Below are 24,839 nucleotides of genomic sequence, written 5' to 3'. Positions count from 1 at the left end.
GCTTCATAAGAATACGTATAGGTTATTGTGGAAGTGCACCACTAAATATACTGACATGCAGAGGCGGTATTCCAAACGTACCACTCAAAAAGTACAGACTCTCAAACGTAGTTAAGTACATAACTAAAAGTTATTTTTTACTGTCAGCTATATACAATAATCGATTGATAACTTAGTACAATGGGGGGGGAACATGTTTTAGACCAAGAGCTCACGTTGACTCGGGCTTTTATGCTTTCAAAATGTGGTGCCATAGCTTTGCTAACATTACAGCAAAATGTATTTGTTGACAGTAGGCAGAGGTAGATAGGTGGCGCTCGTGTACACAGAGAGAGAGAGAGAGGGGGGGGGAGAGAGAGAGAAGAGAGAGAGAGAGAGGGGGGGGAGAGAGAGAGAGAAGAGAGAGAGAGAGGGGGGGGGAGAGAGAGAGAGAAGAGAGAGAGAGAGGGGGGGGGGAGAGCGAGGGGGGAGGGGAGAGAGAGAGAGAGAGAGAGAGAGAGAGAGCGAGAGAGAGAGGAGGTGCGGGGGGGGCAACGGGTCCAGGCCGGAGGTTACCACAGGACACAGGCGGAACAGACCACAACAAGCGCCATCAACGAGACCGTCCCCGCCGACTTGTGTTGAGCGTAGCGGGCAGCGGGACCTCTTAGCTTCCCGAGCAGATACGCAGCGGCAATTTTAAAGTGCCGCGGCTTTTTATGTCTCGGTCGCCGCGTGGACTCGTTGAAGTGACGGGAGCGACCGGGACCGGTCCGGGGGCAGCCGTGGATCGAACGACACGCCGCCGCCGCCGGCTACCGGCTGCCGCTACCTGGCTCGGGCACGTTTAGAAGCCGAATGACGCCAAGCTTGACGCTCGACCGGGATTTCGTGTTAGCTAGCGATATAAATTGGAAGCGCTGAATAGCGACGTTTTGCTTTTATTTGATTTTATGTTTTCAAATCGGCAGCAGGTACGTGTGGACTCTTTATAAAGTCAATACAGACCACGTGTGTCGACATTTGAATGTTACGCTAACGGGGTCTTGTTTTTTGTGCTTCCATGGACTCGAAGCCCCACCACCACCCCGCGTGTTCATTTGCCTGGCACTTGTAGCACCGTGAATGTAAAAAAAATAATAAAAAAAAAAATAATAATAATAATAGTAATAATAAAAGAGAAGAGAGAAGAAAACAAGGCATTAACCGGTGCTGCAAACGGCGCTTCGTGTTAGGGTGAAAGGTCAAAAGGACCGGTCACCTCCCGCTCTCCCTTCGCCCATCAGTCCTCGATGAAGATGTGAACTCCATAAGCTTCTATATTGCGTGTTTCTTTTTCCTACGTTAAATACCGAGACCATAAGACAAGGCGCGGGGATGTACGAAAGCGTGGACGTGGTGGGTTTGAGCCCCAGCCCCCGCAGCCCCACCAGCGGCTCTTTCCTGGGCATGGACTACTACCACAGACCGCCGGGATTCGAGCCTGAGAAAGGACTCCTCTCCGGCGTCGGGGGGCTTCAGAGGCCCTTCGGAGGCTCCCTGGTGACCGGCAGGCACTGGAGCGGATCTTGCCACTGTGAGTCTCGTTCAAACATGACGTGTTGTGCTTTTTAAAAACATACTTACTCGGAGTCGTGTCGCTTCTAGTTATTGGTGGAAGACACTTTTGTCTGGAAAAAGTCAATCACGATAGCCCCCTTTTTTTTTTTTATTAAGGTGACTTACTCCCTTCATTTAGTGTCGTCATCCGGACTCGAGGTATAGCTACAGTACAGAAAAAATGTTCACATTCAAACAATTGGAAAATGCTTTGTGTCCCCGTGAGAGCTATGCTTGACAGAATGACAGCAAATTTCACAATTCAAATCTTAAATATTAAGTAACCTGAGCAAAGTAGCGCACGACACGCTGAATGAAGTTGTGGTTATCTCGTGCCTTCTTATCTTTCTGCTTCCTTAAGCGTTCTGAATGTGTTTGTGCTCTTTTATCTTTTTCTTGTACGACTTAGTGTCTTAAGTGTGACGTAATTTAGCATCGAAAATGATCCCCCTGTTTCGACTTGTCGTGCGTCTTTCACCGAAATGGCCTTCAGTGGAGCAACAGCTGCCTGCACTCAGTGACCACCACATCAAGCGCACCCTGAGCTCCACTTTCAGTGATTTGCCTGTGACGGAACAGTAGTTAAACACACTTAGTTTTGGGTTTAAATGGGCTTCGGTTAGGGTGACTAGTCTGTCATTTTATACCCTTTTTATAAACTACAAGACAACAGCAGATATAGATGCATTTAACTAATAAGTGTAATTTTATGTAGAAAGTTGCTATATTTGCACAATTTCCATAATCCTTTAGTTATAACATACAGATTTAGGTAACGTTCCAAACAAATTATACACGTACAGCCCCATTAAGTAAAGGCACCCGGTTGGTCATTAATATCAAGCATATTTTCAAAAATCACACTGTAACTATTCCAAATGTAAAATACAGAAGAGGAAAAGACGAAGGTATAGTGAGAATTAAAAAAGGGATTGGTCTGTTTTGGTCAATGTTTGCTAACGCTTCCCATTTTGAAAAGACTGCATTGACTAGTGATGTAAGATGAAGCTACAATTATGACTTCCTATATGTGTGCATTACATATTACGCTGCTTAATGTCTACATATTTTTGCTGAAGACCTGATAGGGTTTTTTTTTTTTTTCAGTTGATGTAGGACAGGGGGGCCGGTGAGGAGTAGGCACATTGGCGTGGGCGATGGGGGTTAGCCTCCAGAGTGTGTGTCTGTGTGTCTTTGTGTGTGACTGGAATGATGAGCATTAAACCGGTTCAAAGGTCAAAGGCCGAATGGACACAGACGCACATTCACATTGGACGACCGCGCCGGTGATTTGCAAGCAGTAGCCGTGGGACGGCACTTGGCTTTGTGTATGCGTGTGTTTGGGTGTGATCTGGAGCAATGACTCACTGACAATTGGGAAGTGACCTACATCTCTCCCTCTCTTTATCCACCTTCTATCTGCCTCTTTCTTTCCTGTGTCAGCTGCCCAGTCATCACTTCTCCGCACTGAATGACCCCTCTCTCCCTCCGTCTGCTCGAGACACACTCGCACACAAAGGGGGCGCATGTACACAGCGATACACACACTACATGGATCCTCTCACACTCACAGTTTGCCTGGGAATGTGAGAGTACACTGACTAAGTTTGACCAGAGTGTGCGAAAAAGGGAGGAGTTGAATAGTTGCGTATCGGTGTTTATATCAAATAGACGTATTTATTGTGGATGTGCATGAGGGAGCACAGCCATTCGTTGAAAGATAGAAGTGTGGCGTTGGGAAAGCTAGTTATTAATTCATTTGTCCTTGACAGAGTCCTCAGCTGTAGCCCGCCTCATTGTGCCAAGCATTTGACTGAGGGTGGCTTTCATTTTGTGTTGTATCTTTTTTTTATGGGTTGGAGATGAAAGCGCAATAGTCTACACTGCATTTTTCTTCAGGGGTTTTAGTCTTAATAGCGTTGCAATACAATATCAAAGCTCTGTTATTTTCATAAAAAGAACGTAACACTATTATGCTGTCTCTGTTGTTTGCATAATATAGCCACTCACACCCAAAGGCCCCTGACATACACAAATTTTACAAATTTATCAGGTTCAGGACATTACATGTACAAGGAATTAAAAATGAAAATCTGGGGGCTTGCCGCTTGTACTCCGATTTTGTGTGGAGTTTTGACCTTTCATCCAGAAGAGCATTTATCGGTCAGACACTGATGTTGGGCAAGAGGTGCTGACTTTAGGTGGGCATAATCAATTACATTTACTAATATTAATTATTTTGTCGTAATAATTAATTGGTCCTTAAAAATTGTGCCAGCTCTGTGAAATGTATTGCTAATTTATCCCATCATGAAACAATTGAGGGAAATTGAAGTGCACTACTTTTTACTTTGCGGTCTAAAGAACAACAACATGCTGTCAGCTTCACAGGAAGTTAAATTACTGTACAACCAAGTAGACTTCCACTATGGCACAACTCCTCCAGGCAGCATTATTTGCTCAATATGATCACAGGCATGGCATGGAAAGGAGTTCAGTACATCTTCCCACCCCTCCAATGCAACACAACCAACCAGGGCTATGCCATATCATATCTTCCACAATACTACTAATACTAGTGTGATTTTCATTTTTATTTTTTAGTTCGTTTACCTTTTTTTACACACAATAAAAAAAAATTAAAAAAAAGTTAGCACAAGTGACACACACATATGCAGACGCAAACACTCCTGCAAGAATGCAATGTAATGTACATACATTAGCGTCATTTTGGTAGATTGATTAGCACAAGCCCCTTTTCGCTGCCTTCCAGGAAAATTGGCATAACAGTGGAGTAGGCATTTACATTGCCGTGGCCGAAGTGGCCATTCCCAAAGCCCTTGCGATTTGGGGCATTCATCCATCCAGCCATCCATTTTCTTAACCGCTTATCCTCACTCGGGTCGCGGGTGTGCTGGCGCCCATCTCAGCTGACTTCGGGCGAGAGGCCGGGTACACCCCGAACCGGTCGCCAGCCAATCGCAGGGCACATACAAACAAACAACCATTCACACTCACATTCACACCTCCGGACAATTGAGAGCATTCAGATGATTAAATTGTTTGGTCACGTTATTGTTAGCGTCTGAGACGGTGACAATTGCCTTCAACGCAAAGAGGCATTAGAATTGAATCTGAGGTTTTCAACTTTATACTCTGATCACGGCCTCTTGCACACAGACACTTTTCAGCTTCTGATACTATGACTGATTGACTTTTGCTGTGGTCATTTGAGTAGAAGTAATACTTAATACCGCTTTACTTAAGGTCATGGAGCGTTTCCCTTCCGGGTGTTGAAAGCGGCATTTGATTGTCTTGCGTGCGTTTGGTTTCATCAGAAATAAAAATAAAATAAAAATGATGATACAGCTCCTTTGTCATTGTGCAATCGTATTCATTGTGTAATACTTTAAGGCTGACCTTTCGCCTTCTCCTTGTGAAAGTGTAGTAAGGAGAAAGAAATCCCGATAAGCAACGCTACTGATTGAAAAGTGATACACAAAGCCAAGGCTCAATATGGTAACCAGCTAGCTTCTGGTCCAACAGAATAAAAACATGGCAATAAAATGCATGAGTGGTTTTTGTTCCTGAAAGTGTCTTAACACACTTCGTTATGTATTTAGCTCAGATATGTCACAAAGTACAAGAGCCTCTAATACGGTGTCTGAACTGACTCGCCTCATGATAATGAGGCTCATTATCATTCATTCATTTACTCTGTGGCTTTTTGACCTTTTAGACACTTCCTTTAATTCTAAATCCTGTCTCTCTCACTGCCCTCCAACTACATCAGATTAAACTCGCCCGGTCATCCGTCTTTACCTGCACACACCTGCTCACCTTGCCGAGCACACCACACTGACCCATTATCTTTGCCTCTGCCAGTTATCTCATCCACCATTTATGTCATTATAGCACTGTTTTTCCTGGAAACAACTGTACACCTGTTCCTGCCCTTAACCTTTTGCTTTTGTTCAGTGATTACTCTCTTCAAGACGTGTTTTTTCAAAGACTATCCTCAGTCATCTCAGAAGTTTCCCTTACTTCTGAGTCCAGGTTACACATGCCATGGATGATCGATGCTTGTTTTGTTTAGTTCCGTGTTGTTTAGCACATTAAACAGTTTCAATGTCACACGTTTTTACAGTTCAAAAGAAGTTCTGGAGACATAGTTTGCATTGGTCTGCTTTTTAATATCGTTTATGCAAAGGGTTTTAAGCCTGAAATTATAAACTCTTAATTACTCAATTAAATTAACTTTAATATTTCCCAGCTTGCCTCGGCTTTTAAGATGTCGGCCGCAAGTAAATGAAATAACCGTCAGAAGTGAATGTATTCTTGTGCTCAACTGTTAATGTAAAAGCAGCTTGTATTTTTTCTGTAGAAATCGCAAAGGCCGAAAATATCCTGTCTTCATCTCTTGTCGTCCTTATCGCCCACATCCTCACCCGATACAGTGAATATTTTGTTTTTCCTCAAGCCAATACAGTTGACAAAACAAAATGTTTTTCTTTGCGTTTTCATAAAGTTAGATTCCCATTCACACTAACCTGAACAAACATTTGTAAAAACCCTGGAAGTATAGACCATCCATCCATCCATTTTCTGAGCCGCTTCTCCTCACCAGGGTCGCGGGCGTGCTGGAGCCTATCCCAGCTATCATCGGGCAGGAGGCGGGGTACGCCCTGAACTGGCACATAGAAACAAACAACCATTTGCACTCACTTTCACACCTATGGGAAATTTAGAGTTGTCAATTAACCTACCATGCATGTTTTTGGGATGTGGGAGAAAACCCACGCAGGCATGGGGTTTTTTTTAACAGTTTTTAGTTGAAAACTTTACAATGTAAACATGTAAACTACTTTGTCATTAGAAGAGAGTGTAAGAGAGGAAGATTGATAAATAAAAGACTAAATCGAATAAAGAATAAAACTTGCTTTTTTAGAAACAAAAGTGACAAGTGGCTGACATCTTTGTGTTATTAAAAAAATAATAATCATGGAATAAGCTCTTAAAACGCCTCTAAAATCCTCTACAACACAAATTGACACAAATAAAAATATTACTTAAGTACATGACCTATTCCACTGCTCACACTGCTCTTCTTGTTTAAAAAAAAAAAAAAAAATGCTCCATTTGCACTATTTAAGTATTTGAGTATTTAAGGGCGAGAGACACCGTTTGAAACGTCACGGTAAATTTGACACGTCGACTTGGAGAGTACCTTTAACTGAAAGTTGTCAGCCAATCGGAGAAAGGGTTCCCCGAGTAGAAGATGAAACAGTTGAGAGGGTATGATGAGAAATAATCAAGGTACACTCTTTTACTCTGATTTGAAGGTGTTTTTTTTTTTTTTTTTTTTTTTTTACCAAATTTTCTGTAGGCGATATCACAAAAAATCATTCCCCAAAAGGGCAATTTCTTTTTTCCTGACACAAAAACTCTTTCTCCAGAACACATCCTCTGATTTTCAAAATGATTGGTGTATTGTACTCCGGTTGAAGTGGCCATTACAACTGGACTCGTCATTTTGACAGGCTGTCATTTTTGGGAAATCTTGTCATCTTGCTATTGGCACTTCTGTTACACCTTTTGCATGTCTAGTTATGGCAGTGTTGCTGCAGCTTTGGCATCATAACATTCCCAGCCCAAAGCAGCTGTGTAAGTGGGGGTTTAGAAACACTGCCGCTTCTTCTGAAACTGTTGAGTAGTGTGCCAGAAGAACACAAGCACAAATATGAATGAAGTGTCCAATGGATAGAGAGTGGAATATTCGGATGTGGACTGACGCTATGGGACAGTCCCATTTCCCTGTGTTGATCCCCTTAGTTAAAAGCGAGTAGACCAACTGAGGGAAGCTCAATCTCTCAATGGTGGAATGTCTGGTATGGTTACCGAAGCAGGGGGAGGGGACAAGTGTGTGTGTGTGCGTGAAAGTGTGTTAGGTTAGAGGTTAGTGGGGGCAGAAGCAAAGGGATTGTGTTTTTAATCTGGAGGGTCATGACCTTAGAATGTGTCACACTCTATCATTGCCATGTCTCTGAACAAAAGCAAAAGGCCAGAAAGGGTGGAGACAAATTGTTCTGAAGGAAAAGTTTGAATCTATATTTAAGGTTAGGATGTCAAGAAATTGAGAGTTGCAAAGTGTGCAAAATACCAGATAGCTCCCAGTTATGCACACTTGTTGCTTTCCAAAATCTAGTAGTTCTGCAGTAAAGACTTGTTATTAAGTGACGCAGTGTTACTTTCACTTACTTTTGAACCCTACATCTGACTACTTTCTGGTCTATTTTGGTGTCTCTCTGCCTACACTTTGGGGGGAAATGGAACAACAGGCGAAAGTTAGTCAAGCCAGTGGCCCAACTAAAAAAGACGTCGAGAAAGTACCTATAGCTATCGTTTTAGTTCTCATGCAGAAATATGAGCATGTCACCATGAATACAGTCTACTTACAGTCAGTCCAGCAAATTTAATCTCAGTTTCGGTATTGCAGATATGCTGACATGCTAACTTCATTAGTTTTTGTGCTTCTTTGGTCGCCCGGGTGAACTCGCTCATTTTCTCTCAGAGTGTAGCGTTGCCTTGGATGGATAGGATCATTTTGCTCTCGCTCTGTCTCCCTCTCGTTCTCTCCGAATGTTCTGTACTCCTGTTTCAATGCCATTGTCATTTTGCGCAGATTAATGCTGCCTAGAGGAGTTCCTCCAAAGTGCATACTACTGATTTGTTGTTTATACCACAAACGATTTGGCTACGTTCACACTGCAGTTTTTTTTTTTTTTAAATGTAAAATCTGATCTATTTATGTAGTTGTTCACATTACAAAAATGAATGTGACTTCTACTGTGAACTGTGAATTCATCCGCGAAGTGACGTGACATCGTGTTTTGCGCGCATGCGCACAATACATGAGGCGCAGTGTGTTTATGGAAGTAAATATGGTTCCTCTTCCTGACACATTTATGACAATTTCAAGGATTTTGTGCAACCGGAGCCAACATTTTCTGATATTTATTAGTTCTAAGGCATCTTCTTTTCGCCACTGGCTGTTTACTGCTCCTTTGTCTACCATTGCATTTCGTGCATTTTGTCGAACAACTGTGACGCGTGATGATGTAAACTTTACAGCACAACCTGAGCAGTGAGACTGCGCTCGCACCAGATACATATCTGATTTATATCCACATACAAGAGGCCTGGGTCAATGAAAAAAATCAGATACATGTCACATATGGGCAAAAAAAATGGAATTGACCTGCAGTGTGAACATAGCCTTTGAGACTGAGTTGGCAGCGCTACCATTTCGGGCACTCAATTTTGCCTCAGTTTTTCCAGATATAATTAATCAACAATCATCAACTCTACACAATTGTCAGAACTATTTGATATTTACCTGTAGGTTATTATGCCCATTCCTACTTTCACATCCGTGTTCCTGCTTTCCCACCAATTATAGCTGGCTTGTTTGTATTTGAAATAAGATGAAATGAATCCAGAGCTCAAACTTACTCCATCCATTATTTACTGCATACGGTTCTATGAAATGTACACATCAGCTCACTTTTCTGTTTTATAGGCGACAACTGCTTTTCCCAGCTCTACGCCAAAGTCACACACTTGATCCTTCCCTTTAACCCCCCCACCTAACATAGTAAATGATATCTTTAATAGGGCCAACATTTTATGAGCTGTGATATCAAAGATTTATGGTGGTCTCTTATTCGGGTCCCATCAGTGACATGATTGAGAGGCACTTCGAATGTGGATGCGAGTGAGCAGATCAATGAATACACATTGGGGAGACAACCGGACAGGATATCTTCATCTTCATCTTCCTTCCTTGCCAAACACCTTTCATGCAGTTGAGACCTGTTCACTGGCTGAATTGATCATATGCCAGATTGAACCATTTCTCAACCGGTATTGACCACACACTCTTCATAACTTTTTTTTAATTATTATTATTCTGGCATGTGCCAAGTGCCAATACTATATATTTGTATATACAGGTATTTGGATATATTTGGCATTGCTAGGGCCGGCACGGTCGTCGACATCTGCCTCACAGTTCTGCAGACCGGGGTTGAAATCCCTGCCCCGCCTGTGTGGAGTTTGCATGTTCTCTCCGTGCCTGGGTGGGTTTTCTCCGGGCACTCCGCTTTCCTCCCACGTCCCAAAAACATGCATGGTAGGTTGATTGAAGACTCTAAATTGTGGCTCGTATATAGTGTGTCCAGACGGGTTTTGTCCTAGACGTCCCTAGCAAAGCCTGTCACTCTTGAATGAAAATGAATTTTAGTTAGAAAACCGTTCTTTGACACCAGAATGAGCATGATGTTGTTTTTTTTGTTTTTTTAACCTATCCTATTCAGCTGCATGGCCTTGCAGAATGGTGGATCTGTATGCCTTTGTGCTGGAACAGTTTTTCTGTGTAACAGGGGAGTTTGAAATACTCCCTCTGCCTTTTAAAATCATATATATATATTATTCTAAGGTTTATTGAAAATGCAGCCAGACAGAAAAGCGTTTTAGGGGACAGACATAGGGACAGAGTGGGCAAGCGGACTCGGGGTGAGAACCACAGCAGAACAATATTGAGACAGTCTAGATACTTGAACACAACTAACGTTTCAACAGTCATTTGTAGATTGGGGGGGGGGGACACACCTGGTGAGGACATGCAATAACCAAGAGAACAAGATAAGAGAGAACAGAAAAGGGCAGGACAGGATGTGGGGAAATGAGCAAGGCAGTGCTACTGATGAGTGGTGCGGTGGGATATTTTTTCAGTGTCTAAACACCTCTAACAACCTGTGGGTTGCTATGGTAATATAACCTGTGTTGTTGTTAGTGATCCCAGCACAAGTAATTAAAGCCTATAGTGTGTCTATCATAGTTAGTATTAGTGAATGAACACAATATCACATGCATGTTAGTCAACTGTTGTACGGAGTTGCTTAGCCGGCACATCGAGGAAGTGTGAGACCCCCCACCCACAAGGGGGGGGCCGAGTCAGCAAGCCGGTCCAGCAGGGGACCCAACCACGGGGACACCACCGATCCCCCGGGAACCAGGGAGCTCCCGAAGCGCCCCGACCAGTCCCAAAGGGAGGGGCACTGGCAAGGGACCACTGCCCCCACGCCCAAACCAACCCCCCACCCAGCGAGCCCTCCCACTGTCCCCGGAGAGCAAGGGGGCCCGGCCCAACGAAGGAGCCATCAGCCGCCCAAAAACGGTCATAGCCCACCAAAGCGAGCCCATGTTAAGCGTCCGTCGTGAGCAAGGATGGGTGAGGGCGCCAAGAGGGGGGAGAGGAAGGCAGGGCCCTAGGGGGGGATGGACCCCCACCTCTCCGCTGTCCAACAACCGGCGGCGAGGGGCACAGGCCCCAGGAGGGAGGGAAGGGCGACAACCCCTGCAGCACGACCCGGGGAGAGGTAAAAGGAGGGCACAGGCCCAGGACGCAGCAGCACGGCCCCCAAGCCCCCGCCCGGAGACCAGGACGAGACCCCCGGAGTGGGCCAAATGGCACCACCCCGGCACCTGGAAACGGAGAGCGGGCCCAGGATCGGCATTCCCCCGGAGGGCAACACGGACACAACCATACCCACGAGGAGGGGGCGGGGTGGAGGCCTAGCGTCCCCAGAGGCCAACCTCGCCAATCCAGAAGGATAGGGGTTAAAATGCATGCGAGTGACCCTATGCTGTGCACGGGGGTCTAAAATGACAAGACATTCTTTGGTCACATTACATTGCATTTAAAGTACTATACACATTACATTTCTGTATGACATTCTTTCCCAGGGAAACAGAATCAAGCTTCACCATTTGAATGAAAGGTGACCAACTTTTCTTAAAGTTATCCCTTTGCTTATTATGTTTGGCACAGGTATTTTCTAGTGTTATATACTCTATGATAAGATTTTGCCATTGGTTAATGTTGATAGCTTCTTTATTTAACAGTATTGTTTTTTTTTTTCGCGATAGCTAGAATTACAAGTATTGGTTGAGCGTGTTTATGTGGAAGATCTATACCTTTTAAATCCCCCAGCAAACACAGATCGGGAGAAATTGGAATCCTACAGTTCAAAACTGAGGCAACTTTCTGTGTAACTCGTGACCAGAAGTGCTGTACGGGTGTGCAATGCCAAAGAGCATGAAAATAAGTGTCTGGAGCGTTTTCAGTATACAATGAGTGGATTTGTTTGATTTTGAATAGCCCATTTTATGCATACTATATTGCATAACATGTGATCTGTGTAGTACTTTGAACCGGATTAGCTGTAAATTACTGTTTGACCGCGTTCTAAATAACGTTCATCGGGCAGAAATGAACAAAGTTCAGTTCATCCCAAAATACGAACTAGTTGATGAACTTCTGTTCATTGAACTCGTTCAGGTACAACACTGGCCAAGTTATATCAAGTGTGTTTACATTTGCTGTTCTAACTTTCTCTATTGTTTTACGATGCACGCATATTTAATGTGAAGAGGTCCAGTCGGGCCTCAGGCTCGACTGTCTTTCCATGTCTTTCCAATGTTTTGCCTCATATTTGGTTCTGTTGAAAATAATTTCATTTTGACTTGGCAATCCGAACAGAGAAAGTTGTGGCCCTTAAAATACAATTATTTATCAATTGTTTGTTCATCTCCATTTACAATTTGACACTTAAGCTATGTCACGTTTAACTGTAGAGACAAAAACAATATCGTGAAAAATACAGTACACAGTCGTCTCTCGCCGTATTGCGGTTCGCTTTTCATGGTTCCACTGTGTCACAGATTTTTCAATCGTACGTAGTATACATATATATGCTTACTAGTTAGGGGATTTTTGTCTATTGCGGGGGGGGGCTCTGGAATGTAGCCACTGTGATAAAGAAGGGACTATGACTATGTTACATATATTTGTGGACTATACGAGCTACACTCTTTATGACAATCCTTTTTTTTCCTGCAAAATACAAAATAAGAATCCAGAAACTCTCTTTGATAATTAATTAAATACAACAAAAAAGCTTGCGTATACACATAAACAGTAACATTAATCAATGACCTAAATGTGGTAGTTAAACATTTTTCTTTTCTATCGCCGACTTCATGGATAGCCATCATCTCGTGATGCTTGAAAGGCGCAGCCTGTAGTTTGTAGATGGCTGTCTCATAAGAGCTGCAGCAAGTGACTGCTGCTTGAGGCCACATAGCATCTGGCATACTATACAGTACGTTACTAAGCATGTCTACGCTGGGCGAATTTGCTGTTTTGGAGAAAATCCGGGAAGGTGAGTCAAAAGTTACTTTTGGAGTCATGATGTCAATGTCAGAGTTAAAGCTGTAGGCGGCCTGAAATAAGGCCGAAGTGGCCTGTACAAGTAACATAATTGGACATTCATCAATCAAGAACATTTTGTCCAATGCTCGTCCCTCGGTATTGCGATTCCGCTTTGCTCTGTTTTCTGGCAGGTGTGTACAGTTGCACTGAAAATTGACAGTGACACTTTGGTTCAGACACAGGGTTTGTGACAGAGCCAAAGAAGATCAGATGTTCACTCAGCCTTTCGAAGACCTCGGACATTCGGTTTTTAGGATCTCGTGGAAGACAAGATGGGGGGGGGGGGGGGGAATGGCAAGAGAATGGGGGGGAAAGGAAGGTTACCTCCCACGCTTAGACAACTCTGTAACCCACAGACGTCATAATACAAAAGATCTTGTGAACCTTATGTATTACAGAACTTTACATGACTTGTTCATTTATAGTATACACTTGTGTACTGTATCCATCCATCCATTTTGTGTACAGCTCATCCTCACGAGGGTTGCGGGCGTGCTGGAGCCCGCGTCCCAGCTCAAATTATTCTCTAGCATTTTAGTCAAAAGTTAAAACATCAATGACCTCTAGGGAGCATTCAAGGATTGGCCACTGACATAAGTTTAGGTCAAATCAACATTACATGACAGAAATGATGGGTGCTAGCTTACTGTAATTCAATTACTTTATTGCAATTAAATGACTTTCATAAATACTGTTAATGACATGCTTACTCTAACTTTCTCAGTTTTGCCTATATGGACGGGTGCTGTCCAGAATTTGAGTCCGTTTTACTTTTTTTATTTATTTATTCCCCCCTCGATGACGCCATTGATCGGCTCGGCGACTTATGACACGAAAGCCGATCAGCATAAAATGCTAATTATCGGCCGACACCGATAAGACCGATCAGATCGGCGTAAAGTAAATATGCCCCTGCCCCAGGATTGTGGGAATATGTTGCATGCATTCCATTCTAAATGAGTGAATATTTGCAATAAAAAAACAGTTTATCGGTTTGAACATTCAATATTTAAACTTTGTAGTGTATTTAATTGAATATAGGTGTAAAAGGATTTGCAAACCGTTGTATTCTGTTTTGAGGTACGTTTTACACAACGTGCCAACTTCATTGGAATTGGGGTTTGTAAACAAACTAACTAGCTAACCAATGGCACTTCCTCTGCAAAATAAATGTGTCCGAATTGTAACCAGGTTAGATTTGAAGTAAGTAATGAAGCAAAAGGTGAATCATTTGCTTGCAGAAACTTACAACCCCAATTCCAATGAAGTCGGGACGTTGTGTTAAACATAAATAAAAACAGAATACAAGGATTTGCAAATCATGTTCAACCTATATTTCATTGAATACACTAGAAAGACAAGATATTTAATGTTCAAACTGATACTGTTTTTATTGTTTTTAGCCAATAATCATTAACTTAGAATTTGTTTGTTTAACACAATGTCCCAACTTCATTGGAATTGGGGTTGTAATTCAATTGGTGTCACACTAAATTTTTTGTTCTCTTCTTGCAGCAATAGAAACTGAAAGCACGAGTTCTGGAGAAGATTTGCTGGTCACAAGTCCCCCATCTCCACCACCACCACCGCGCATCTACAAGCCTTGCTTTGTATGTCAGGATAAATCTTCAGGATACCACTACGGAGTCAGTGCATGTGAGGGCTGCAAGGTACGCAAAATCTCACAATCACAACATAAAGATTCTGGGTAACAACAACAGCAGTGCAGCTAGGCAACCTGCAGGAAGTCTGTTAAACAGAGGTTGAGTCGACACGGTGTTTGCATAATGTGTCAGCGTGGAGGCCATGACCTTTACACCTCCCCTAGGATCACTAATCCTCTTCGCTTTATCTAATCCAATAAACACACACACACACAATCTTTACATGCAATTAGTATTTACTTAGTTAACCATTGTGAGTTTTTGTTAGTCTCAGGACACACTCGTGTCCCACCTTATCATCCACAGTGACGAGCATTGAAAACACAAAAGCACACACAGTTTTCTGCAACAAAGATATTCCCTGGAGTATACCACGTAGAGTAGCGGCTCAAGGTCGCGCTACTTCTGAAAAGAAATTGAAGTCATTGCAATATTCTCTCATATTTGTTTTTAGGGGTTCTTTCGGAGGAGCATCCAGAAAAACATGGCGTACACTTGTCATCGAGACAAAGTTTGTGTCATAAACAAAGTGACACGCAACCGGTGTCAGTCCTGTCGACTGCAGAAATGCCTTGATGTTGGAATGTCCAAGGAGTGTGAGTTTATTATAGCTGTACTTTACACGTCTTGCCTTGAGTTATGTATATGCTTAAAACTAATATATTGAAAAACTGTCAAATATAACAATTGAGTTTTGTCACCGAGGTGGCAGACTGTACAGTAAATTACACGCTACTCAAAGCTAGAGTAGGTGACAGCAAACGCATTTTAGTGTTGATGTTTGTCGCCATCTGGTGGCCGTTTGTAGTAAACGCACTGACCGCATTATCTAGTGCATTGATCGAAAACATCCATCCATTTTCTGAACCGCTTATTTTCACTAGGGTTACGGGTGTGCTGGTGCCGATCTCAGCTGACTCTGCGCGAGAGGCGCAGTACACCCTGAACAGGGTGCCAGCCAATATTTTTGGAAGGTGGGAGGAAACTGGAGTACCCGGAAAAAAAAACCCATGCAGGCAGCGGGAGAACACACAGGGGAGGCCGGATTTGAACCGTGGACCTCAGAACTGGGAAGCAGATGTGCTAACCAGTCGAACAGCGTGCCTGATCTAAAACAGTACAGAGTAAATCATACAGAAGCCACAACAAAATGACCACAATCTCATAATTAATACGAGAAAAACAAACGGATTTAATTGACAGTCACAGGGTATACATTAAACGATATGTTTGTTATTGTGTTTGTGGTTTACAATGATGGAGAACTGCACTGCATCAAAGAGAAAGAAAAAGGAAAAGCCAAACGGACGCAAACTCTGGACAACACCCGTCCATATAGCCGGGACAGTGAGAAAGTAGAGTAAGCATGTCATTAACAGTATTTATTAAAGTAATTGCAATAAAGTAATTTAATTACAGTAAGTTCGCACCATTATTTCTGTCATGTTGTAATGTTGATCTGACCTAAAGCTATGTCAGTGGCCAATGCTTGAAGGCCCCCTAGAGGTCATTCATGGTTTCAACTTTTGTCTAAAATGTTAGAGAATAATTTTGAGCTGGGATGGGTGGGATCCAGCACGCCCGCGGCCCGAGTGAGGATAAGCGCTACAGAAAATGGAAGGATGGATGGATACAGTACTCAGTATACCGTACACAAAGTATATACAATAAAATGGACAAGTCATGTAAATGGGTACATTGCGCCATCTTGTGATCGGATCGGTGATCGGTTATGTTTTTTTTTTTTAAACTTGCTGATCGGTGATCGGCCCGAAAAATCCCGATCGTGTAAAGCCTAGTCACAACTGAACGTTATTGTCATCGTAAAGATAGAATTATTCCTATAGTCTTTGTATTTGTTTGTAACAACTCCCCCAACATGTAATCTTTTGAACAGACAAGGAGTGCAATCAATCCTCCTCATGTTTGATCTAAGACAAAGCTTCAAACAAAATGGTTTTAAACTTTACGTTGTGTTTCTGCACCCCTGCGGTCAGTGGTCCGAAATGACCGGACCAAGAAGAAGAAGCAGGTGGAGGCGGAGGTCTACGTCTTGTCGGCAGAAACAGAGCAGATGATCGAGCGAGTTCGTCGTGCACACCGAGACACATTTCCCTCTCTTGGTCAGCTGGGAAAGTACACTACGGTACTCACAGTAACTATTTTATTCAGCTCCATAAACCTGTGCGGTATCTGAATTTTCACGAGAAAATTGCTCTTTTTTATTTTATTTTATTTGTTTTTTAATTTGTAAAAGCACTCTAAATACATTCTGGTAGCCAAAAGTAACCAAATGACTTTTGGTGTCTCCTTTTCTTGACTGTAGAGCAAGAGCGCCGAGCATCGTGTGCCCCTTGATGTCAACCTTTGGGATAAGTTTAGTGAACTGTCCACCAAATGCATTATAAAGACGGTGGAATTCGCCAAGCAGCTGCCCGGCTTCACAACGTTAACCATTGCGGACCAGATCACCCTTCTCAAAGCTGCCTGCCTCGACATATTGGTCTGTGTATTGTGTTTGACACACACAAAAACGTAAACAGAGGAAGTCAAATTAAAAGGCTCTGTTACTACTTCATCTCAGATTTTGAGGATCTGCACACGCTACACCCCAGACCAGGACACCATGACCTTCTCCGATGGTCTGACTCTCAACCGCACACAGATGCACAACGCCGGGTTTGGACCGCTCACCGACCTAGTGTTCTCCTTCGCTAACCAGCTGCTCCCACTGGAAATGGATGATGCAGAAACTGGATTACTTAGTGCCATCTGCCTACTCTGTGGAGGTACTGCATCTCTGTTTGAGACATTTGAAGTCCCTGTAAAGTGACAATTACTTTGTCTAGATTTGACACAAAGAAGAGTGTTGTTAAAAACCCTGCCACATTTGAGTGATTAGAACAAATCGCCAAGTAGATAAAGTGAGACTTTAAAATTGTGTAAAATCAAGCCTCTCCAAAAATGGAGGCTACTTCATCTAACAACTTTATTATGCTGACACCCCCCTACACGTTTGAGCCGCGAGGCTGTATCCGGTTGAAGCCTCCTGTGGCTGAAATATATCCGAGCACGTTGTCGCAAGGCTTTCCACGCTGGGATGAGAGGCACTAGCCACCAGCTAGTTTACGAGTGAACAGGCTTCCAGGGCTCATCTTGGTCACCTCCTCGCTTGGAAATTTAAATAACGACACCAAGCTGTTCTGGAAATTGTGGCATGCAGGAAAAATGCCTTCGTGGGGCGTAGGCTTCATAATACTCTAAGTAACTCGCAATTGCGCCAGATAAGCACTGATGCGAACAAAGGCGCTCAAGTTTTTATGTAATGGGGAGGGTTACTTATGCTGGAAGCCCAATTGTGTCACTGGGCACCATTTTAGCCACACCCCCCCAAAAAATAGGAACACTTCACAACTCAGTACGACACAATTCCTAAGGCTTCTTTATACTCGCGCTGACGTCACTGCGGCTGTCCCCCGCGTATAGTTTACGGCTGGTATTGGCTGGGACACCACAGGGTGGAGTTTCCACTGCATTTTTTGGGCCATTTCCGGTAGTCGTTTTTACTTTCCCTTCCGGAACAAGGAACAAAGCAACGACAATGGCCACCGTGGAACAGTGTCTGCTAGAACAAATGGACCTAGATGATACGTTTAATTATGCTGCAGAATCGATCGAGAAGGCGGCGGCGTAGATGGTATCTAGAACCGAGGTGCACGCCGAGTACGTCATCACAGCATGTGACTAAAATGGACCAATCACGAGAGATGATCTCCGCGGCGTTCGACGCGCAGCAACTATTTTTGCCGTGTGCGCGTCGAGCTACGCAGAGGGGCTGTGCGGGGCAATTCGTCGGTCACGTGATGCAATCAGAATCAGAATCACCTTTATTTGCCAAGTCTGTCCAAAAAACACACAAGGAATTTGTCTCCGGTAGTTGGAGCCGCTTGAGAAAAACAGTCACTGAGCAATGACGGTTTGCTAGTTGTCTGGTAATGCCGGTACAATTTTTGTATTTATTTTTTGACAATTGTGCAAAAAGATGCAGAGTCCTCTAGCACTGAATGAATGACTAATATAGCAATAGTCCGGTGCAATGACCATTGTGTAAAGGGCGCCGAGACTTCAAGGACTGTATGCAGTTTAAAGCGACGAGTAGCGCGATCGTCTGGGACAATGTCGATTGTGCAAATGTTGCAGATACTCCTCAGTGAGTGTGCAAGTGGGGCAGATGGTACTCTGGCATGAGTGGCCAGTATTGGTCAACAACAGCAAATAGTGCAACGTGGTGACACTACTACACTGAGTGCACGAGTAGTATATAATTGGCCCGACAGAAATGCGACAACAAACTCAAGACAAAAAAATTGGCAGGCGTTGTCGGCCGCGCGACCGCGAAGAGGCCTTTAATCTTTGCACAAATTTTCAGCAATTATCTTCAAACGTGGCTGCACCATGACCGACTGGTTGACACATCTGCCTCACAGTTCTGAACCCGGGTTCAAATCTGGCCTCCCTGTCTGAAGTTTGCATGTTCTCATCGTGCCTGTGTGGGTTCTCTCCGGGTATCCCTTAAATTGTTCACTCTTTGTTATATTGCACCCATTTGCTAAAATCATTTAAGTTCATTTTCTTCCCTCATTAATGTACACATAGCACCCCATATTGACAGAAAAAAAACAGAATTGTTGAAATTTTTGCAGATTTATTAAAAAAGAAACATTTGAAATATCACACAGCCAGAAGTATTCAGACCCTTTGCTGTGACACTCATATTGAACTCGGTTGCTGCCCATTTCTTCTGATCATCCTCGAGCTGGTTCTGATTGTACTGATTGCGCTTGATTAGGAAAGCCACACCCCTGTCTATAGAAGACCTTACAGCTCACAGTGCATGTCAGAGCAAATGAGAATCACGAGGTCAAAGGAACTGCCTGAAGAGCTCAGAATTGTGGCAAGGCACAGATCTGGCCAGGGTTACAAAAACGTTTCTGCTGCACTTAAGGTTCCTAAGATCACAAGATCCATCATCCTTAAATGGAAGCCGTTTGGGATGACCAGAAGCCTTCCTCGAGCAGGCCGTCCGGCCAAACTGAGCAATCGGGGGAGAGGAGCCTTTGGCTAGAGAGGTAAAAAAAGAACTCAAAGATTACTGAGGCAAAACTCCAGAGATGCAGTCAGCAGATGGGAGAAAGTTTTAGAAAGTCAACCATCACTGTAGCCCTCCACCAGTCATGAACATTTCCCCAAGCTCCACTTGGACATCCTCCGAAGCACCTGGGGACGACACTATATCTCTGGGCTGCTCCGTGTGTTCTTCGAAGGGTTATGATTTACTGTAACATCAGTACTAATCATTTTAGGAAGTCTAGCTTTTCTTATCACCATATCCTCGCACTTCGGTTAGGAGACATTCGTCGTTTAATTATGTTTCACATGACAGTTTTACAGTAAACAACAGCTGGGCGTGACGAATAAACCAGATGAAGCAAGAACATTTTGCAGGCTACGATTGGTCGACCGATGCACGCAGTGCATGTTGCGTCCCCGAGTACTTTTCCCCCTTCCATCGTCAGGACCTTTGCGATGTGACTATCGCGCATGCACGCATCGCGATGACGCTGATCAAAGAAAATATCGTGCCGCCATTTGGCTTAGGCGAATTTGTTAATGGCTGAAGTGAGGATTTGAGGCTGCTCATCAGCTCGTGTTCACGGGTGTCTTTTCAGATGCGTGTGCACGTGTGTTATATTTGAGGAGAGCCGTTCATTTATCAAGTTTTTTCAATTATCCGTGTTTGTGTGTGTCCCCACAGACCGTCAGGATCTGGAGGAGTCAGACAAAGTCGATGTTCTTCAGGAGCCAATGCTGGAAGCTCTGAAGGTCTGACAGCTTAATTTGAGCTATATATTTTTTTCCGGCAATGGTAAAGGGGGCACATTAGGCTCCTTTCCTGATGTATGTGCACAAATTCAAGTCAAGTCCAGGATGCTGGTTAGTGGTTGAGCTCTGAGATGTTGATATTTTTCTGCCAGATTCAAACTGTAGCTGTCGTCAAATCTTTATTAACTGTACGTGCAATTACTTAAAGGTGACAGAATTATATCACATTTAACATACCCTTTTACCCCATTTATGACTGAAATTGTCCCATTTGAAATTTTACTAAATTTTGATTTATACGAGGCTGCCAGACGAGATATCCAAATTTGTCGGTTAGTAAAAGAATTATGCTGTTCAACATTCTGTAACTGCATTTTCAGAGCGTCCTTGATCTAAAGACTTACAATGACCGATTTAAATATATATATATATATATTATTGTAATTCTGTTTGTGTAGCTCTATGTCCGGAGGAGGAGGCCTGACAAACCTTGTATGTTCCCCAAGATCCTGATGAAGATTACTGACCTTAGGAGCATCAGCGTGAAGGGTAAGTTCCATACTCGCTAATCTCCATTCTAAAACTTCATTTCCAATACATTTGGAGGGCATTATACTGTATTTTCATCTGTATGGTTTGTTTTTTGTTTGTTTGTTCGTATGCAACTTGTTTGCCAGGAGGCTCCCATAAAAATAAGTGTAACACCCGACATTATGGGCACCTCATAGAGTCTCCAGATTTACTACTAATAAGGCACCATTCATTGTATGCATTGAATTCCTTGTATTCTCTTGTCACACAGTGTGCAGGCATTGCACTACATATTTTTCTAATGTTCATATACCGTAATCTCTCGTGTATAATGCGCATTTGTTTCCCCAAAGAAATGTCAAAAGTCAATGGTGCACATTATACATGGGTATAGGGGAAAATGAAAAAAACCTTCCCATTTTATAAATGTATGCCGCCATCTAGTGGTTATGAAAAAGCTGTACACTTTCATTCTAATATGCCACCGCCACCTAGAGGTTATGGGAAAGGTGTAGCCTACACTCATTCCAATATGACAGGGCTACTTATGACTGCGTATTATACATGGGTGCGCATTATACACGAGAATTTACGATGTGTGTGTGCGGTTTTTTTGTAATCTATCCTCGGTTATTCACTGACAAACTCGCCTATTCGCTGTTTTTGTACTCTGGCAAAAGTCATAGAATTATTGCTTTGGAGCCGTCTTGTGGTGTCTTGGTGAAGAGGAACTATGTTGAAGTGAATTGAAAAATGTAATTTTTGGCAAAATTAGTGCTTTGCTGCTACCAAGTGGCTTCTTGGTGCCAAGGAACTAGGGCTGTCACTATCGAATCTTTTTAGAATCGATTAACCAATGGAACTGCAAGAAATGTCCGTGCAGTAAATGGTTTTAGACAGCGCAAATTGGTTCCGGGCGCCACGAATATGCTTTTATTCATTTATTTTTATTGCCTTGAGGCAGAACTTTTTGCGCCGACCAATTTTTGTGGTCGAGTGAGCAGATTTAAAAAAAAAATAATAATTCCCTCCCCCACAGCCCTACAAGGAACTATGTTGAAGTGAGTTGAGGAGTTTCAGTCAGACAAAAATAGTGCTTTGCCACCATATTGTGGCACCTATCAAATCAAGCTATGAAAATGGTTTTAAAATATAAAATGTATGATGTGGTCTTACAGCCGTGCAACAAGTGTGGTTGTTTTTTTGAATGCTTGCTCCACACTTTTTCACACCTAGGAGCAGAACGAGTGATCACACTGAAAATGGAGATACCCGGCTCCATGCCTCCACTCATCCAGGAAATGCTGGAGAACTCTGAGGGACTCGAGGGCCAAGGTGCCGGAGGAGGGAAGGGACGAGACAGCGGCGGAAGAGAACCGGAGCAAACAAAGCGGCAAAATTCTACTACTCCGTCCCCGATGTCCGTTCCCTCTCCCAGCCGGAGCCCCCCAGCCAGATCTCCCTCCCCCTGAATTTCCACTCCTCGTACCTCTGCATTGCACAGCACCACCATGCGGCAGTATGTGGCACTGCTAGAGCACCATCCAGGCAACAAGACTGATGTGGAGTAACTGTACATTTCATCAATGGAGTCTGAATGTCTGAACCCATAAACTTCAGTGGTGACGTGTGGATGTGCACAGTGTTAATGAAACTGGGCTCAATTATGAGCTGCAGATTGGATGTGTGACACTTTTTTTCCCCCTGCCTAAATTATGCTGTTGGAACGACAGTATTGTCACATTGTCAAGACAAATTGTTTTGATGCATTCAATGTAAAATATGATTCAACTCTAAAACAAAATCTTTTTGTAAAGATCACATAGATTATTTTGTGTTTTTTTTCTGCTATTTGGCTGCACTTGTCTGACTTCTCGGTAACAGGACATTGTCAGATGTGGACAGATTTGATGAAGGATTACGGGGGTAGTCTATATATAGACGATAACCCTCTTATGCATTTTTCTCTTGTAAAAAGCCATGCGTGTTATGCAAAATCAGTGTGTATTTTACGTAAAAGATGCTGTGACAGATATTTTCTTAACTGTACGTGTATATATACATTATATATTTTATCTCCCCAAAGCGGCTGACACTGTCAAGTTCTTCCTTCAATATATCCCCAACTCCCTCACCCCCCAACACACACATCAGGGGGGAAGAAAACAAAAATCTTGCGTGAATCAATTTTGCAGCCTCATCAAAATGAAAAATGTATTGCAGCTGAAAGCAAATATACTTCCGTGTATCGCTTTGTAGCATCTGCGAGCAAATACATCTGGGGCTTGTTTCAAAATGCAGCAAACAACTCATGTATTTAAAAACGGTCAACCTGTAGGTGAGCACTTTAATCGAACCAGACTGTGATATCATGAGTGCATGTCAAGCATATCTGAGTATGTCTGTACTTGTACCACTTTGTATCAGTTCACACTGCCACTGGCTCACTTTGTATACATTGCTACTGCCAGGTACAAATCTTTTTACAATTCCAGTGTTTTCCTTATGAAAGTGGACCGATTATTTGTGTTTCCAGCGCTGGAGTAGTATTGCATGATTAACCTTTTGGAAACTTTTGTTTTAAACTATACCGGATGTCTATCATCCTCTCATTTTAGCTTCTGCCTCTTTAAGCCCCCAAGCCTGTATTTGTGTTTGTAAAAAAAAGTTAGCATTTTTCTTCCTATATATATATATATATATATATATATATATGTACCATGTAAAGAAATCCCTGATTAATTTCACCTTGTCATGAAATTTGGAGGAAGAAAAATGCTAACTTTTTTTTTTTTTGTCTGGGGGTGTTTACTTTGACCTCACTGTCTGTCATGGTACAATTATACAACCTAACCAACATAATTGTAATAATAGGTTCCCTTTAATGTATGCTATAGTTAAACTCAAAGGGCAGAGGATAAACACATGCGCGAATCAATAAAATACATGATTTTCTACTTAAATCCAAAAATGTGGGTATACTATATGTGTGCACGCTCTTTGGGGGTCATTGTTAAATGCTACATTCTGCATTTGTTACATCATTTTGATATACCAGAGCCATTTACAAATATTACACATCGCTAATCAGCCGTGTTTGCATTTACTGTTGCTTGCAGCACAAAGTGAAATACACATCATTTAAAATGTCAGTCTGAAGAAGCTTGTACAGTACATGAAAAAATGAAGGGCACAATAAGGGCCAGAAGTACAGTATTTGGCTTGATGTGATTTTGCCTGTATGCACCCCAAAGGATTTGAAATAAAGCAATCAAAATGCCATTGAAGTGTAGGCTTTCAGCTTTAAGAGTTTTCACAAAAATTATATTTACACTTCTATCGGGATGGTCACACGTCTGCCGAAGTCAGGAATAATTCTGAAGTTTTGTCTCATATTCACCTTTTGATCTGAAAGCCAAATGTCTTCAGGATACAAGAAAAACAATTGGCGTTCCAATACTTTTGGAGGGGGACTGTTGTAACTGAAAGCAGCAGCCCATGAAAAAATGACAGACCCAGACTGTCGAGTTCAAGCTAAGCATACAATGAGAAGCTGAAGGGAGACATCCAAGCACAAATATCGCACAGCGGGACAAAAGCAAAGGGAACGTGAGAGGAATGCGACAGGTGTGGGAAAAGAGTGCGCTTCCAAAATACTGATCAACTTCTGCCAACTTGCAAGTAACAGGACTTCTACTGTCTTGTCGTTTCCAAGTACGGCTCCTCGTCGTAGCTCAGTTAACTTTGCCTGAACAAATATTTGATGGTTTCTTTAGTCTGCGACCCTTTGACCCAGTTGACGTTTCACTTGAATCAACAGCAGTTGAAATGCGCACATTAAGTTTGGA

The 24,839-nt window shown here is 42.9% G+C and overlaps 1 protein-coding gene across 1 annotated transcript; it reads left to right on the top strand.

Annotated features, from left to right (window-relative positions):
• The first annotated feature begins 512 nt into the window (after nucleotides 1–512).
• Nucleotides 513–24,273, top strand: LOC133466090 (retinoic acid receptor alpha-B-like). Its single transcript, XM_061749439.1, has 9 exons — nucleotides 513–1,555; nucleotides 14,429–14,583; nucleotides 15,032–15,173; nucleotides 16,575–16,723; nucleotides 16,904–17,080; nucleotides 17,162–17,366; nucleotides 20,393–20,460; nucleotides 20,919–21,009; nucleotides 22,228–24,273. Exons 1-9 carry the CDS (start codon nucleotides 1,357–1,359, stop codon nucleotides 22,461–22,463), a joined length of 1,422 nt encoding a protein of 473 aa, XP_061605423.1. The 5' UTR covers nucleotides 513–1,356; the 3' UTR covers nucleotides 22,464–24,273.
• Nucleotides 24,274–24,839: the final 566 nt, after the last annotated feature.

The sequence above is a fragment of the Phyllopteryx taeniolatus genome, chromosome 16, assembly GCF_024500385.1.
Source record: "Phyllopteryx taeniolatus isolate TA_2022b chromosome 16, UOR_Ptae_1.2, whole genome shotgun sequence".
Lineage (NCBI taxonomy): Eukaryota > Metazoa > Chordata > Actinopteri > Syngnathiformes > Syngnathidae > Phyllopteryx > Phyllopteryx taeniolatus.
The sequence above is the reverse complement of the archived record's forward strand: the minus strand, read 5'-3'. Positions and strand labels throughout refer to the sequence as shown.